Source organism: Leuresthes tenuis, unplaced genomic scaffold (assembly GCF_036924035.1).
Source record: "Leuresthes tenuis unplaced genomic scaffold, fLeuTen1.0.hap1 SCAF_20, whole genome shotgun sequence".
Lineage (NCBI taxonomy): Eukaryota > Metazoa > Chordata > Actinopteri > Atheriniformes > Atherinopsidae > Leuresthes > Leuresthes tenuis.
The window spans coordinates 22,901,782-22,918,777 of NW_027325374.1; the positions used below are offsets into that span (position 1 = coordinate 22,901,782).

The 16,996-nt window shown below is 40.8% G+C and overlaps 1 protein-coding gene across 2 annotated transcripts in view; it reads left to right on the forward strand.

Annotated features, from left to right (window-relative positions):
• fasn (fatty acid synthase) overlaps window positions 1-16,996 on the forward strand; it is a 109,461-nt gene that overhangs the window by 67,251 nt on the left and 25,214 nt on the right. The window contains exons 25-30 of one of the 2 annotated variants that reach the window (XM_072373579.1): window positions 5,909-6,027; window positions 6,268-6,422; window positions 8,074-8,277; window positions 11,982-12,132; window positions 13,629-13,807; window positions 14,116-14,235. In XM_072373579.1, coding sequence (XP_072229680.1) covers window positions 5,909-6,027; window positions 6,268-6,422; window positions 8,074-8,277; window positions 11,982-12,132; window positions 13,629-13,807; window positions 14,116-14,235 — 928 coding nt within the window. The remainder of the gene's footprint in view (window positions 1-5,908; window positions 6,028-6,267; window positions 6,423-8,073; window positions 8,278-11,981; window positions 12,133-13,628; window positions 13,808-14,115; window positions 14,236-16,996) is intronic. The other variant, XM_072373580.1, reaches the window with a different exon arrangement.

Here is a 16,996-nt window from a genome sequence, read left to right on the forward strand (position 1 = left end):
GGAAGCATGGTCGGATAGAACTACACTATCATAACCACATTCGTTTACCTGGGGTAGTAAACTCATGGAGATCAAAAAATAGTCAATACGTGATGATGGTTTATGAGTACTTGAATAACATGAATACTCCTTTCTGCTGGGATGGAACTTTCTCCAGACCTCAATTAAGTTAAAATCATCTATAGACTGTTGCAAAAGCTTTCTAGTATGAGGATGAGAGGTGTCAATGCCTGAAGAGTCATCGTTAACAGGGTCTAGCACACAGTTATATGTACCACCAATTATATATTTTCGATATAGTAAGAAAGAGACTCCTAAAAAAAGAGTGATTGTCCTCATTATGTCCATAAATGTTAACCAACGTAATTTGGACTTCTAATATTGTTCCCTGCAAAATAATATATCTGCCAGCTGGATCAATTATTTCCTGGTTGATCCTGAATGGGCTTGATTTGTGGATCAAAATTATGACGCCTCTCGCTTGGGAGTTAAATGGGGCAGCAAAAACTTGTCCAAGACATCTTTTCATAACATCAGTCAGATGTGATTCTTGCAGAAAAATAATTTGAGATTTAAGTCTAATCCTGCCTAGTACCTGTTTTAATTTCACTAGCTTATTCAACCTTCTGACATACCAGGATGTGATCTCAATATCTGATTTACCTATTCAATTCAATTCAATTTTATTTATATAGCGCCAAATTACAACAATTGGCACTTAAATAATATAGTCAAATTAAAGCCAATTGGAATTCAATTCATTGTAATCATAATCCAATTCATTCATGTAGAGCCAATTCAAAAAATAATATCCCAGCTAAGGAAAACAACAGATTGCACCGAAACTTCGTCTTCAGTGCTGAGCGTGCCTGTGGCGACTGTGGAAAGGAATGACTCCCTTTTAACAGGAAGAAACCTCTGGCAGAACCAGACTCAGGAAGAAACCTCTGGCAGAACCAGACTCAGGAGGGGTGGCCATCCGCCTCGACCAGCTGGGGTTTGAGAAGACAGAAAAGAGGGAAAAGATGGGGGAAAAACACCATAACGCCATTCAAAGGATACCTGTTGGAACAGGGAAACACAAGTTAATAACCACAATAATGTCACATGTACATAATATCATTTGAGAAATTAAACAGGGGGAAAAAGAGAGCAAAGTGAGGAAAGGTGTGACAGATGAGGTCCCCCAGCAGTCTAAGCCTAGAGCAGCTTAACTATGGGATGTTTCAGGATTACCTGAGCCATCCCTAACTATAAGCTTTATCAAAAAGTAAAGTTTTAAGCCTAATCTTAAAAGTGGAAAGGGTGTCTGCTGGTTTACTGGCAACTTATTCCACAAGAGAGGGGCCCGATAACTGAAGGCTCTGCCTCCCATTCTACTTTTAGAAACTCTGGGAACAACAAATAAACCTGCAGTTTGGGAGTGAAATTCTCTGTTAGGAAAATATCTTACAATGAGATCTTTAAGATATGATGGAGCTTGGTCATTAAGAGCTTTATATGTGAGGAGAAGAATCTTAAATTCTATTCTGAATTTAACAGGGAGCCAAGGAAGAGAAGCTAAAACTGGAGAAACATGATCTCTGCTGTTAGTTCTCATCAGAACTCTGGCTGCAGCATTTTGGATCAGCTGGAGGCTTTTCAGAGAATATGTGGGACAGCCCAATAATAAGGAATTACAGTAGTCCAATCCTGAAGTAACAAATGCATGAACTAGTTTCTCTGCATCACCCTGAGACAGGATGTTCCTGATTTTAGCAATATTACGAAGGTGAAAGAAGGCAGTCCTAGTAACTAGTTTTATATGTGCGACAAATTATAAATTCTGGTCAAAAATAACTCCAAGGTTCCTCACTGTAGAACAAGAAGCCAAGGAAATACCATCTAGAGTAACTATATAACTAGATAATTTCTCTCTGAAGCGCTCAGGTCCAAAGAGAACAACTTCAGTTTTGTCTGAATTTAAAAGCAGACAGTTCTGAGTCATCCAGGTCTTTATGTCTTTAAGACATGCTTGTAGTGTGACCAACCTATTGGTTTCATCTGGTTTCATAGATAAGTACAGCTGAGTATCATCAGCACAACAATGGAAATTTATGCCATGCTGTCTAATAATGTTACCTAATGGAAGCATGTATAAAGTAAAAAGAATTGGTCCAAGCATAGAACCCTGAGGAACTCCATGACTTACTCCAATGTGTGAGGAAGATTCTTCATTTACAAAGAAAAAACTGGAATCTATCAGATAAATATGACTTAAACCAGCCTAATGCAGTTCCTTTAATCCCAGTAACATGTTCATGTCTCTGTAACAGAATGCTGTGATCGATCGTATCAAATGCAGCACTGAGATCCAACAGGACAAGTACAGAAACAAGTCCGCTATCAGAGTGCTGTTTCTGTGCTATGATGCACTCTGAATCCTGACTGAAACTCATCAAACAGATTTCTATGTAAATGATCACAAAGTTGAACTGCAACTATTTTTTCAAGAACTTTAGACAAAAAAGGGAGATTGGATATAGGTAGATAATTAGCCAACACTTCTGAATCAAGAGTAGGTTTTTTAAGTAAAGGTTTAATTACCAAAGACGGTGGTAGAGACATCCATCTTTCAGCTAGTCTCGATATCTTATTCACTAAAGATTCATAATTAAATCAATCAAATTTAACGTACGCCTAATCTCAATGCCTAAATATATAAAGTGATCCACCACCTTAAATGGTGAAGCTTGTGGGGCTACTTTCGGTTTCTTTCTCGTTAAGCAATAGAATGGATGATTTACTATTGTTGATGGTATACCCTGAGATTTTACTAAAGGTGCTTATAAGATCTAGAATGACTGGAATTGTTTTACTGATATGTGAAACAAACAAAATTATGTAATCTGCGTAAAGTACAACTCTATGTTCATTATTGCAAAAAAGTATCCCACCTATTTCAGTCCTATTTCTTATAGCTATTGCCAAAGGTTCTGTTGCAAAGGTAAACAAAAGAGACGAAAGAGAGCAGCCCTGGTGACAACCCCTCTATCACAATAGATTGTGAAATGTTTTTGATTGTTATTATTTCTGCTGTTGAGTTTAAATATAATAATCAAACCCATTTAAAAAAAAAAAAAAAATTTCTGTATCCAAATCTTGCAAGGACATTAAAAAGATTAGGCCATTCTACATTATTAAAAGCCTTTTCAGCATCCAAAGACAAGAGAGCCTTGTCTGTAGTTTCCTCCAGACCTTGAATAATATTAAGAACCTGCCTAACATTGTGGAACCCCTGTCGTTCAAGGATGAACCCATTTTGATCCTGGTGTATTACGTAGGGTAAAGTGTCTTGAATTTGGCTTGCTAAAACTTTACATAAAATCTTTAGATAGAAATAGAAAAATACTTTATTCATCCCCCAGTGGGGGAAATTCAAATTAGTCGAGTAGCTCAAAAAATTATAAATATTTACAAAGATTTCATACTAGACAACAACAACAATAATAATAATAAATTACTAAATAGATAAATGTGAGAAGAACATGTCAGCAGTCACTATTAAAAAGCTTTATGGCTGTGGGGACAAAGGACCTCCTGAACCTCTCAGTTCTGCAGCGCAGTGAGCTGAGCCTCTCACTGCAGCTGCTCCTCTGTCCTGCCAGGATGCTGTGAAGAGGATGTCGATTATTATCCAATACAGAATATAATTTCCTCCTCATCCGTTACTCCACCACAGCACCGAGAGGGTCTAGCTTTCTGCCTACAACAGGACTGGCCTTTTTTTTACCAGTTTCTCCAGGCGCCTACAGTTTTTGTAGGCCTCCTTATCGGGCCACTGCAGAGCTTGATGACGAGCTGATCATTTGAATCAGGTGTGGTGGAGGAGGGGAAACATAAAAAAAAACATGCAGGGCAGTGTGTCATGAGGACCGGGAAACACTGCTGTAGTGCAACTCCCCCAGCAGACAACAGCATAGAACAGTACACTCTCAATGATAGTGTGATAAAACATGCACATCATGTCACTGCAGACATTGAAGGACCTGAGCCGTCTCAGGAAGAAGAGACGGCTCTGGCCCCTCCTGTACACTGCTTCTATGTTGGCAGACCACTCCAGTTTATTATCCAGCACCACCCGCAGGTATTTGCAGGTCTGAACAGTCTGACTGGTATGGAGTTTTAGATCTCCTGAAGTCCACCACCAGCTGTTTGGTTTTGGTAGTGTTCAGGATCAAACAGTTATTTTTGGTCCAGCCATAGAAGGACTCCACAAGGTCCCTGTACTCCTCCTGTCCACCGCACACACGCCACAACAGCTGTATCATCAGAATACTTCTGTATGTGGCAGGACTCTGAGTTGTACCTGAAGTCTGATGTATACAGGGTGAAAAGAAAAGGAGCCAAAACAGTACCCTGTGGAGCCCCAGTACTGCATTCTAGTGTTCCAGAAACACATTTTTCCATCCTGACATACTGTGGTCTGGCAGTCAGATAGTCTATAATCCACGATGTCAGGGAGGGGGCCACACCCATACCTAGAAGCTTGTCTTTCAGTATTGGAGGCTGTATGGTGTTGAAGGCACTGGATACGTCAAAGAACATGATTCTCACATATAAACCAGGCACATCCAGAGAAGCATATGCCTGATGAAGCATGTACAGAATCGCGTCTTCCACTCCTATGTGTAAACTGGAGGCGGTCAAGATCCTCAGCCACCTGCAATCTCATGCAGCGAACAAGGTCTCTCCAAGGTCTTTATGATATGAGATGTCAAAGCCACCGGTCTGTAGTCATTCAGCTCCACCGGTTGCCCTAATTTGGGCACCGGTATATCCACAGCACCGGGACTTTTTCCATCTGAAGGCTCATATTGAAGAGCCTCTAAAGAGGGACTGCTAGTTGACCAGCACAGTCCCTCAGAAGCCTTGGACAGACTCCATCTGGGCCTGCAGCCCCTGCAGAGATGAGGGTGGGGGTGCAGCTGGACAGAGGAGGGCTAGTGGTGGGAGTTGCTCCACAGGTGGAGGTGCAGCTGGACTGAGGAGACCAGGCGGTGGGAGCAGCCACAGATGTGAAGCTGCAGCTGGGCTCAGGAGGCCTGGATGTGGTAGCTGCCACATACGTGGAGGAACAGCTGTGCTCAGGATGCCTGGCGGTGGAAACTGCCGCAGAGGTGGATGTGTAGCTGTGCTCAGGAGGCCTGGCAGTGGAAACTGCTGCAGAGGTGGCGGTGCAGTCAGGTGGAGGAGGAGGCTTGGTGATGCGAGTTACCATTGAGGTGGAAGTACAGCTGGGCAGTGGAAGCAGTTAGAGGAAGCAGCTGTAGTGGTGGGGGTGGAGGGAGCAGAAGCAGAGGTGGAAAAAGCCACACTATCAAACCTATTGAAATATTGGTTAAAAGTATTGGCCCTGTCCACATGGCCGTCCACAGACTGAGAGTTTTTGAGGGGTTTCTGAATACCTTCCACCTTGGTATGTCAGAACATGCTTCTCTTTCAATCTTCATCACAGATGTGACATTATTTCTGGCAGTGGATTGTCTTTGAAAAAAAACAAACAAACAAAAAAAAACACATTACATATGAATATGCAAAATCTATAGAAATATCTGGTTCCTGGAAGCTCTTTGATTGTCTCTGTAGTCAGATTAGTACTGACCCATCAAGTTTGAGTGGAAGAGCAAATAAGGTAGAAAACACGAGTCGAAAACCAATCTTCATTCTTTGGCTATTGTCTGATGGCTTAACTTTTTTTGTTGTGTTTAAGAATGGATGGAAATTCAAACAATGATGAAATTACAGTACTGGGTGTGTCAAAGTATTTATCCATCACTCAGATGTTGACTGATACTGGAAGCAGATACTCAGTCAGCTGAACATGGCAGATTGCTTTGCTGATATGATTCTGTGTGGATGTGTGAAGCAGGTGATGATGGCAGATTCATCAGACCGTCCCGTGTGGTTGACTGCCTCTCTGGCCTACTGTGGCATTGTGGGAATGGTCAACTGTCTTCGGCAGGAGCCAGGTGGTGACCGAATACGGTATGACGTTTCTTTGCTACATAGTACAGTGTCTGTGTATTTATGAATTTTAAACTCAACACAATCGATTTGTAGTATTTTTGCTAAGAAAAACAGAACACGACAGACTTGAAGAGATGTTCTGGTGCATGACAGCCAAAGTCGACTTGTTACATTTACACCAGCTGTTTAAATGTTTTCTTTTTTGCATGCTGTTCACAACTTGTATACTTGTAATACTTTCTCTTTCTTTGTCCCCAGCTGTATATTTGTGTCCAATCTAAACGAGTCCTCAGAAGCACTGAGCCTCCAGCCTGGCCATTGCTCCATTCAGTCAGTGTTAGAGGGCGATCTGGTTATGAATGTGTTCAGAGATGGACGGTGGGGCACCTTCAGACACCAGCTCATCTCTCAAGGTATCAAAATACATAAATTAGACTTCTGCAGTTCTGTTCCTGTTGTTCCGAGGGATTGGAATCCTTGGAAGAATAAGCTCTGGGCTGTGACTGGGCCACCCCAGATTCATTTGTTTGGAGTTAGTAAACAGTAGATTTACCGTCATGTTTGCCATCCTGCACCATCACGCAACTTCTGCTGAACTTCAGCTCAACAGCCAACTTGACCAGATTTTGTTGGAGATCTTGACAATCTTAAAATCTAGATCTACCTTACCTACCTGATGTGTGAGCATATCATAAAATATGGAGAGATTTAAACTAACGCAAATTATTCCTTCAGTCTTTAACTGTAAATCTGCCTTTTGTTATGTTATTGGAAAGTTCCCCAACTGGAAATGAGGGCAGAGAGAGAGTGGGAGGACATGCAGCAAAGTGGACAAATGGCCCCAAAGGGTGGCAAAGGGCCTCAAACCAGGACTCTAACTGCTGATGCACCCCCATACCATCACAGACGCTGGCTTTAAACCTTTCTCTTTCCTTATACCTTTCTCTGATAACAGCCTGGATGTTCTTTCAAATCTTTGTAGAAGCAGACGTCAGTTTTTCCCAGAAGCAGCTGAAACGTGGCCCACAGAACACGTGTCCACTTTCTTTCTGTCCATCTGAGATGAGCTGGAGTCCAGAGAACTGGGCCGTGTTTCTGCACAGAGCTGATATATGGCTTCCTCCTGGTGTGATACAGCTTCAGGTCACATTTCTGGATGCAGCCGTGGACTGTGTTGAGTGAAAATGCTTTTCCGAGCTCCTCCTGAGCCCATGTGGCTGTATTGATCATGATGGCCTGACGGTTTCTCATGCAGTGCTGCCTGAGGGCTCCGAGCTCATCCAACAGTGGTTTCTGTCCTTGGCCTTTCCACACTGAGATTTCCCCAGACTCCCTGAATCTTTTCACAAAATTCTTTTCAAAGAAAAATAAGAAGTGCTACATGATTGTCGGAAGATTTTAGTGGATGCTCCTTTTATACCAAATCCTTACACCCTCACCTGTCACAAATTAATCTGCAGATTTTAGAATCTTCCTGAATTCTGTTACTGTAGATTCTCTAAACTTCCCTCTTCTTCTTCCGTCTTAATTTACCAATTGAACAGCTTTTACTGAGTGTGTTGCTAAACACAATGATGCTGGTCATCGACTGAAAATCATTTCTTTGGACTGTGGACTACATGTAGTGATTAATAACAGATAGAAGTTTTCCTTGCATTTTAGAAAACTTCCCAACTTTTTGTGAAAATGGGGCTGCAAGAGGTTTTTTCATCTCAATATTGTCATTTTACTCCAGGCTCCAGGTAATTGGGCTACACTGCTAACAGCGTCAAAACCGTGCAAAAGTTGCTAAGCTACATGTTATGATGTGGAGATTTAAAGCAAATGTTATTTTCAAACCAAATACAAAATCAGAATTTTTCTTTTATGTAATCACTCCCCTAAAAGTGACAAAAAAATAGTTTGAAAATCCATTGAAACATTTAAAAATCAAGCAGGATTCTGAATTGTCAAACAACTATCGAGTTTCTCCTGTGCGCGGGATTTAGGGAGATCACTTTTCTTAAATGCACTTTCCCTTTCAGGATGTTTGATGTGCCCATGATGTGTGTTTTGTGTTGTCAGATCTGAAAGAAGAGTTGACAGAGGCCGCATATGTCAATGTGTTGACTCGAGGTGATCTGGCTTCACTGCGCTGGATTGCTTCTCCACTCCGCCACTTTGTCAGCAACAACCCCAACGTGCAGTTGTGTCATGTCTACTACAGCTCACTCAACTTCAGAGACATAATGCTGGCCACTGGCAAACTACCACCAGATGCTATTCCAGGTAGCGATTGTGTAGAGAACAAACGGGGAACTCATTTTGTTCTTAAATTCCTGTGTAGATTTATTGGCTCCCCTGAAGTGTAAGTTCAGAATATCTTCAGAAATCCATCTATCTATTATCTACCCCTTATCTGGGACAGGGTCATGGGGGCTATAGTCTGATAGGAGCTCTTCAGAACTCTGTCCCTCCAGATGACTTGGAGGTGGTAGCTGAGGAAACAAAGAGGCGTTCCCAGGCCAGCTGAGAGATAATATCTCTGAGTGTATCCAAGGCATCATCACCTCCCCTGTGAGGTGTCTTGGTGGCATCCCAAAGACCAAACTAACTAAGATAGCAACAACTCTACTCTGAGCCCCTCCAGTATGACAGAGCTTCTCACTTTATTCTGAAGGATGACACAGTGCAGAGGAAGTTCATTTCTACTGCTTTTATATGCAGTCTCTGCTGAGATATAAAATCTGCGGCCTGGCTGTTATTACTCTGTATGTTAATGTAAGACTTTTGAAACTAATCCTAAAATGTATTAAGAGCCAATGTAATGAGTATAAAATAGGTGTGACATGAGCTTGCTTGCTAGTCTGGCTGCAGCATTTTGTACAGCTTGGAGGCGTAGTAGAGATGATTTGTTCAAACCGATAAACAGGGCATCACAATATTCTAAACATGATGACACAAATGCATGCAAGTATTTTTTCCAATTAAGCTGAGGACCACGTTGCAGTTAAGAAACGTTCCTTAAGTGAAAGAAACGGGAAATATTGGATATTACACCAATATTTTGAATGCCGAACTTCGCAGTTGGATAAAAAGAAGCAACAACCTGGCTGATTTTATTACATAGTTCAGGAGGAGCTATAATCATGGGCTATCCAGCTGATGAGGCTTAAAAGACCTGTACAGCTGAATGTCATCGGCATAGAAGTGATAAGAAATGTCATTAAAAGATTGACTGATGCCAGCAAAAGGAAGCATGTAGAGAGGAAATAATAATGGAACCAGGACTGAACCTTGTTTAACCCCACAGGTTAGGGAGGCAATGTTGTAGGTAGACTTGTTTATCTTAACAGAGAAAGTCCTATTGGATAAGTAAGACGAAAACCAATCTAATGCAGAGCCAGAGATACCAGCTAAAACCTTAAGTATTAAGTTATGGTCAATGTATGAAAGGTTGCACTGAGATCAAGTGAAATCATATAGAACAATTACCTGTATCAGAAGCAATTAAATGATCATTGTAGACCTTCAAATGAGCAGTCTCAATGGGGTGATGTTTTTGAATGCCAGACTGAAAAGGGTAAAATATCCGTCATTTGCACAGTATAGATCTGAACTGACTTTCTACAAATTTTTCGAATAATTTCAATTTCAACCAAATATTATCAATAGAGCTGCCATCAAGATTAGGTTTCTTTATTAGAGGAGTTACCTCAGCATGTTTAAAATAGGATGGAGCGCAACCTTGACTCAGTAAACTGTTAATGATTGACAGCAGTGATGGACTAATGCTGAGGCACTGAGGACCATCGACATTACGGAAGGAACTCAAGGAGATTTTAGATCTCAAGTCCATCACCTTAGTTATGAAGTAACTAAGAAATTAGGTGGAGGGAAAACGGTACTGCTGATAGGATCAAATAATACCCTGGGATTATTCTTATTAGGATTTATGAGATAACTGAAATAAGAGGATCTAGCTTTTCACTGCCTCATAATAAGGGGGAAGAAGGTATTTGAAGTAGGCTACTCACGATGGACAATTAAACCTGTGGACTTCCGCAGTTGTTCTGCTTTTTGACATGGACGTAGAAGGCCATGAGCTTGATTATTTAACCGGGGGGAGGGGTGAGAAATGACAGAGCAATGACTAGTTTTGTAAGGAGCGACCTGGTTGAGACTGGCAAGGCAGTGTTCATTAAAAGAATTAACAAGGAGCTCAATATTATCAGAAAAGAGAAGAAAACTTATCAATAAAGTGCCTGTGTTACAAGAAGCATTAAAGTAGACTGATTTATGGTCACTGTAAACAATTTAATTCATGTGCAAATGGTCAAGAGTAACAACACAAAGTGTCCAAGGTATGCCCTGCAATATGAGTAGTGCCAGATCCATGTTGAATAAAGTTAGGAGTCCGTGATGCTGAGGAACTCCTTAGTGGTACTGTTTAATGTGTCCGCGGCATGAATATTAAAGTCCCCAACAATGATAATCCGGTCTAATTTAATAGTGGGAGATAAAAAGTCCTCAAATTCCGACAGAAAAGATGCAGCTGACCCAGGTGGACGATAAAAAAAAGTACCATACATGGGTTGAGCTCGTCCAATTTTGGTCATAGTCATCTCAAAAGAGCTATAACAGCTTGAAGAGATCATCTGGTATAACAACGTCTTTTTAAGAATGACAGTTTCTACCTCCTCTGCAAAAAATCCTAGCTGTACAGAATAATGAGCAGTCTCCAAGACGAGGTTCTTAAAGATGTGAGACTTCGTTGTCACCCTGCCAGGTCTTGGAGTTGAACATAAAATCCAGCTTCTCACAACGGAACAAATCACTTAGAATATATACCTGTTGGCAATGGAGTGGGCAGTAATTACCATCCTTTTAATGGAGGAAAGTTGACTCTGGAGATGATCCACAACAGATTTTATCACCAGTAACGCATGGCGAGGCCAGACAAAAATGTAGCAAAAATACTGATAAAACATGAACAATGAACAACACTGCGGACGGAGGAAGAGGCACAGCCAGGCATAGGCATTAGACTGCCATCGTAGAAATGGTTTAAACTTCCTCCTCCTTATGTCACTTTTTCTCCTGCTCTGACTGCTAGACATCTTCTCTCAAACTCACTCGGATTTGGGGTGTCCAGGCATTAATTGGGCTCTGGAAAGGTAAATCAGCTGCTTCCAGATGGAAACAACTTTCCCATTGCCATGGTTACGAATCATATGTGAAACAGATGTGAAAAATTGCTAGAGTTATCAGCAGACATCCTTCTTAGTCTTTTCACAGAAAGAAGGCCAGAAGAAAATCTCACAAAGAAGACACAAAATGTCCAGAGCTTCTGTAGCCACCATTCTATAGCCTCGTTCATCTATTATCTATTCTATTAACTCACTATATTTTTAATCATTTCAGTTCACAATATGTCATCTCACTTTGAAGTGAGAGCAAACGATTCCAGTTAGCAACCAGTTCAATCCCAAACAGCCCAATTCATAGTAGTTGTATAGTCATTTAATGCTAACTTTTTTGGATTAACTTTATGGTTTTTATCTGAGAGGGGTGCAACGTATGTACAAAGAACTTACAAAAGGAGCAACAGAAAAGAGAAGATGTTAGGTTGAAGTTGTTGAAAAAGATTCTGCAAGCAAAAATGTGTGAAAGGTGCTGAATCATGTTAGTACGTTTTGATTCAGAACCAATTTAACAAAAGTGCTCCACGTGTGTTTGATTTTGGATATTTAGAGGTAATAATGATGATAATAATTCTGACTGGAGCTGTGTATTAGTACCATCCTCATCAGGTCCAAAAATAAGGAACCGAGTGTGTTCCTTTTATTTTATTTGGACAGGTTTAGGGGCTGGCGAATGCATCACCGTGACGATATGAAAACAAGTTTCTGTTTGTATGTGCTACTTCCATAAAACCAAAAAACATCCTCAAACATAACAATTTTTTTCCTTTTTGCTGTATTTTTGTGTAGGGGATCTAGCCTTGCAGCAGTGCATGCTGGGTATGGAGTTTTCTGGCCGTGATAGCTCAGGTGTACGTGTGATGGGACTTCTGCCAGCTAAAGGCCTGGCGACAGTTGTGGATGCTGACAAGCGCTTCCTTTGGAAAGTTCCTCTCAGCTGGTTAGTGTGACATTTTTAAAGTTTGTGTGTTTCTTTTGTGTATTTTAGAAAATAAATAGCGATTTTCTAGTCACCAGAGAAAGCGCTTTCTCACTACATGTCACATTGACCCATTCACCCATACACCGCATACACAGTGCTTTATGTTCTAATTCACACGCATCCATACACCGATAGACTCATCAGTAGGCAATGTGGGGCTGGAGACATGTGGCTCGGAGAAGTCTGGAGTCGAACCACTGACCTTCCGTTTGGCAGGCGACTATGCTTGGTCTTTCTCCTGAGCTGCCTACAGCTGCCCCAGTTAGATCTGACTAATTGAGTGGGGGTTCATGGCTCAGCCTGAACATTGACTTTTTGGTCCAAAGTCTGTACATATAATGAAGTATTCTTGGGCAAGAAACACAGCAGCAAGCTGTCCCTAATTTGATCTTGTGATTGGTGAGAAAAAGAGCTGGATACTGTAAATGGAGTGCAAATAGATGGACTGTTTCCAGTCTAACTAACCACTCAAAGTACTTTTCCACTACAAGCCTCATTCAAACATGCACTCATACAGCACATCGTCGTTTATACAGTGCTTTTTCTCTGTAACACACACATTCACACACTGATGGCTGGATCAGGAGTACAGTAACGTGTGGTTCAGTGTCTTGCCCAAGGACAATTCATCATGTGGTACGGGGAAGCCGGGAATTGAATTGCTGATCTTCAGATTGGCAGATGACTGCTCTTCCTGAGCTACAGCCTCCCCTTTTATGTATATAATTATGTATATAATTAGTGTGTGAGTGTCTATGTGAGAAGGTGAGACGCATGTAAAGTGCTTTTTTTGAACCGAGACAAAGTTAAAAAGACACTAAACGTGTGTGGACCACTGAACTGTGTATCTGATTTTGAACTTGGAAGTCATATTTCTGTTGAAAGAAATGTATTTCGATACTACACGACACAATGTGTTTCTCACTGACCCATTCTTACACAGTACTTATTATGTTTGTACAGTGTTTTTCTTTGGTAATTTGGGGTTCACTGTGTTTCCCAAAGACACTTGAATAGTTGGTGGGGCTGGGATAGGACTGATGGCGGACAGTTATACTACTCATATCTGTCAGAAGCAGCCATGTTCTTTGACAAATCTGGTCCATTTACGGGTTGTGTTCCTCAGTCTCACAATGGAGTATGCTAAATTTAGGATTGATACAGTCAGTCTATTTTAATTCAATTTTATTTTATTTATATAGTCGCAAATTACAACAAAATTAAATTAGAATTTAGTCCAATTCATACATAGAGAGCCAATTTAAAAAGAAAAAAAGTAGCCTAAATCAGGAAACCAACAGATTGCACCGAAACTTCTCTTCAAGACACTAGACACTGCAGATGATCTCACAACAGCAAGTAGTACAGTGTCTTCATGCAGATAGTTTCACTCCACAATATGGTGTGTGTGTGTGCGTGTGTGTGTGTGTGTGTGTGTGTGCGTGCGCGCGCAGGACCCTGGAACAAGCAGCCTCAGTGCCAGTGGTTTACGCCACCGCCTATTACTCTCTGGTGGTGCGAGGCAGACTCCGCCCCGGTGAGACTGTTCTGATCCACTCTGGGTCTGGGGGAGTTGGCCAAGCTGCCATTTCCATAGCACTCAGCAAGAAATGCAGAGTTTTTACTACAGTTGGTTTGTATTCAACAATCATATATATATAAACTGTTGTGGTGCCGAAAGATGAGCTCTGTTTTAATGCACTCATTCTATTTTATTTCATGTAAAGCTACTTTCTGTATTACTTTCATTTCTCATTCAAATGTCTTCTTACACATATTTTGTCTTTAATGCAAAATATTTGATCACACTGATTATTGACACTAAGTGCAATATATATCTAGTTGTTTAATTATGTTTACATCATAATATAGTAAATTCTGAAGGCGTGACATTGTAGATAATGAAGTAGTCCAAACAATTTTTTTGTGTGGAATCTGTAGGCTCGGCAGAGAAGCGGACCTACCTGCAGGAGAGGTTCCCTCAGCTGTCAGCAGAATCCTTCGCTAACTCCAGGGACACTTCTTTTGAACAGCATGTTCTACTTCATACACAGGGCAAAGGTCAGAGCCTTGGCAGTCTAATAATGAGATGTATTCAGCACACTGAGTTCCAACAATTTCTGTTTTCTGTAGTGTTTATAAAAGAATCCTCTCAAATCCACCAGGGAGAACAGTACATGGAATCAACTGCACAAAGTGTGCTGTGCCGTCCTTTTATTTTACTCCAAATGTGGAAAACCTGGCCTCTCAGTTGTTGTTGTTGCAGCTCATGGAATATGGTCATGAGAGTTCACTTGTCTCCGTTTTTCATATCAACCATTACACTGTACATCTTGAGACCTCTGCATACAGCACTGATTCCTGAACACATGCTAAATGAATCACACTAAAGGCAATGACATTCAAACCCTGTTGTTAGGTTTTATGGCTGAATCATTATAAACCCTGCAGTTATTTTAAAGAGTATACCAATCATTTATACAAGTCTTACAAGCACAATCGTACGCCCTAATCCATCTGCTTTTTTTGCTGCTTATCTGAGAATGGATCCTAGGAGCAACAGTGGAAACAGAGTTCCACATAAATCCTCAGAGCTCCTTGGCAAAGCACCACTTCTCCCACTTGAGGCATTTGATGGGTTGCCAGAATCTTCTTGAGACCAATTGAAATAATTTTTTCATGGCCTCACCAAACTCCTCCCACTCCAACACAGTTTTTGCCTCTGCAATTGTCCTAGCCACATTGTGCTTGGCCTGTTAATACCTGTCAATTACTTATGGAGTGCCACAAGTGGACAGAGCATGATCATTTCAGTTCAATAATATTCAGGTTTATTTATATAGCGCCAAATTACAACAAATGTCATCTCAAGGCACTTAAATAATATAGTCCAATTCAAGCCAATTGGAATTAAGTTAATTGTAATCATAATCCAATGAAATCCAATTAAATAATTTCAAAATAATAAAATTCATTCATGTAGAGCTAATTGAAAAATTAATATCCGAGCTAAGGAAAACAACAGATTGCACCGAAACTTGTCTTCAGTCCAATCTCCCGTCCTGAGCGTGCCTGTGGCGACTGTGGAAAGGAACGACTCCCTTTTAACAGGAAGAAACCTCTGGCAGAACCAGACTCAGGAAGGGTGGCCATCTGCCTCGACCAGCTGGGGTTTGAGAAGACAGAAAATAGGGAAAAGATGGGGGAAAAACACCATAACACCATTCAAAGGATATCTGTTGGAACAGGGAAACACAAGTTAATAACCACAATAATGTCACATGTACATAAAATCAATTGAGAAATAAAACAGGGGAAAAAGAGAGCAAAGTGAGGAAAGGTGTGACAGATGAGGTCCCCCAGCAGTCTAAGCCTATAGCAGCTTAACTATGGGATGTTTCAGGATTACCTGAGCCATCCCTAACTATAAGCTTTATCAAAAAGGAAAGTTTTAAGCCTAATCTTAAAAGTGGAAAGGGTGTCTGCTTCCCGGACATTTACTGGCAGCTTATTCCACAAGAGAGGGGCCTGATAACTGAAGCCTCTGCCTCCCATTCTACTTTTAGAAACTCTGGGAACAACAAGGAAACCTGCAGTTTGGGAGCGATGTGCTCTGTTAGGAAAATATCTTACAATGAGAGCTTTAAGATATGATGGAGCTCGGTCATTAAGAGCTTTATATGTGAGGAGAAGAATCTTAAATTCTATTCTGAATTTAACAGGGAGCCAATGAAGAGAAGCTAAAACTGGAGAAACATGATCTCTGCTGTTAGTTCTCATCAGAACTCTGGCTGCAGCATTTTGGATCAGCTGGAGGCTTTTCAGAGAATATGTGGGACAGCCCAATAATAAGGAATTACAGTAGTCCAATCTTGAAGTAACAAATGCATGAACTAGTTTCTCTGCATCACCCTGAGACAGGATGTTCCTGATTTTAGCAATAGTACGAAGGTGAAAGAAGGCAGTCCTAGAAACCAGTTTTATATGTGTGTCAAATGATAAATTATGGTAAAAAATAACTCCAAGGTTCCTCACTGTAGAACTAGAAGCCAAGGAAATACCATCTAGAGTAACTATATAACTAGATAATTTCTCCCTGAAGCGCTCAGGTCCAAAGAGAACAACTTCAGTTTTGTCTGAATTTAAAAGCAGACAGTTCTGAGTCATCCAGGTCTTTATGTCTTTAAGACATGCTTGTAGTCTGACCAACCTATTGGTTTCATCTGGTTTCATAGATAAGTACAGCTGAGTATCATCAGCATAACAATGGAAATGTATGCCATGCTGTCTAATAATGTTACCTAATGGCATGTACAAAGTAAAAAGAATCGGTCCAAGCACAGAACCCTGAGGAACTCCATGACTTACTCCAATGTGTGAGGAAGATTCTTCATTGACAAGAACAAACTGGAATCTATCAGATAGATATGACTTAAACCAGTCTAATGCAGTTCCTTTAATCCCAGTAACATGTTCAAGTCTCTGTAACAGAATGCTGTGATCGATCGTATCAAATGCAGCACTGAGATCCAACAGGACAAGCACAGACACAAGTCCGCTATCAGATGCTAAGAAGGAGATCTTTGGTAACTTTCACCAGTGCTGTTTCTGTGCTATGATGCACTCTGAATCCTGACTGAAACTCTTTAAACAGATTATTTATATGTAAATGATCACAAAGTTGAGCTGCAACTATTTTTCAAGAACTTTAGACAAAGAAGGGAGATTGGATATAGGTCGATAATTAGCCAACACTTCTGAATCAAGAGTAGGTTTTTTTAAGTAAAGGTTTAATTACAGCAACCTTAAAAGTCTGAGGTAC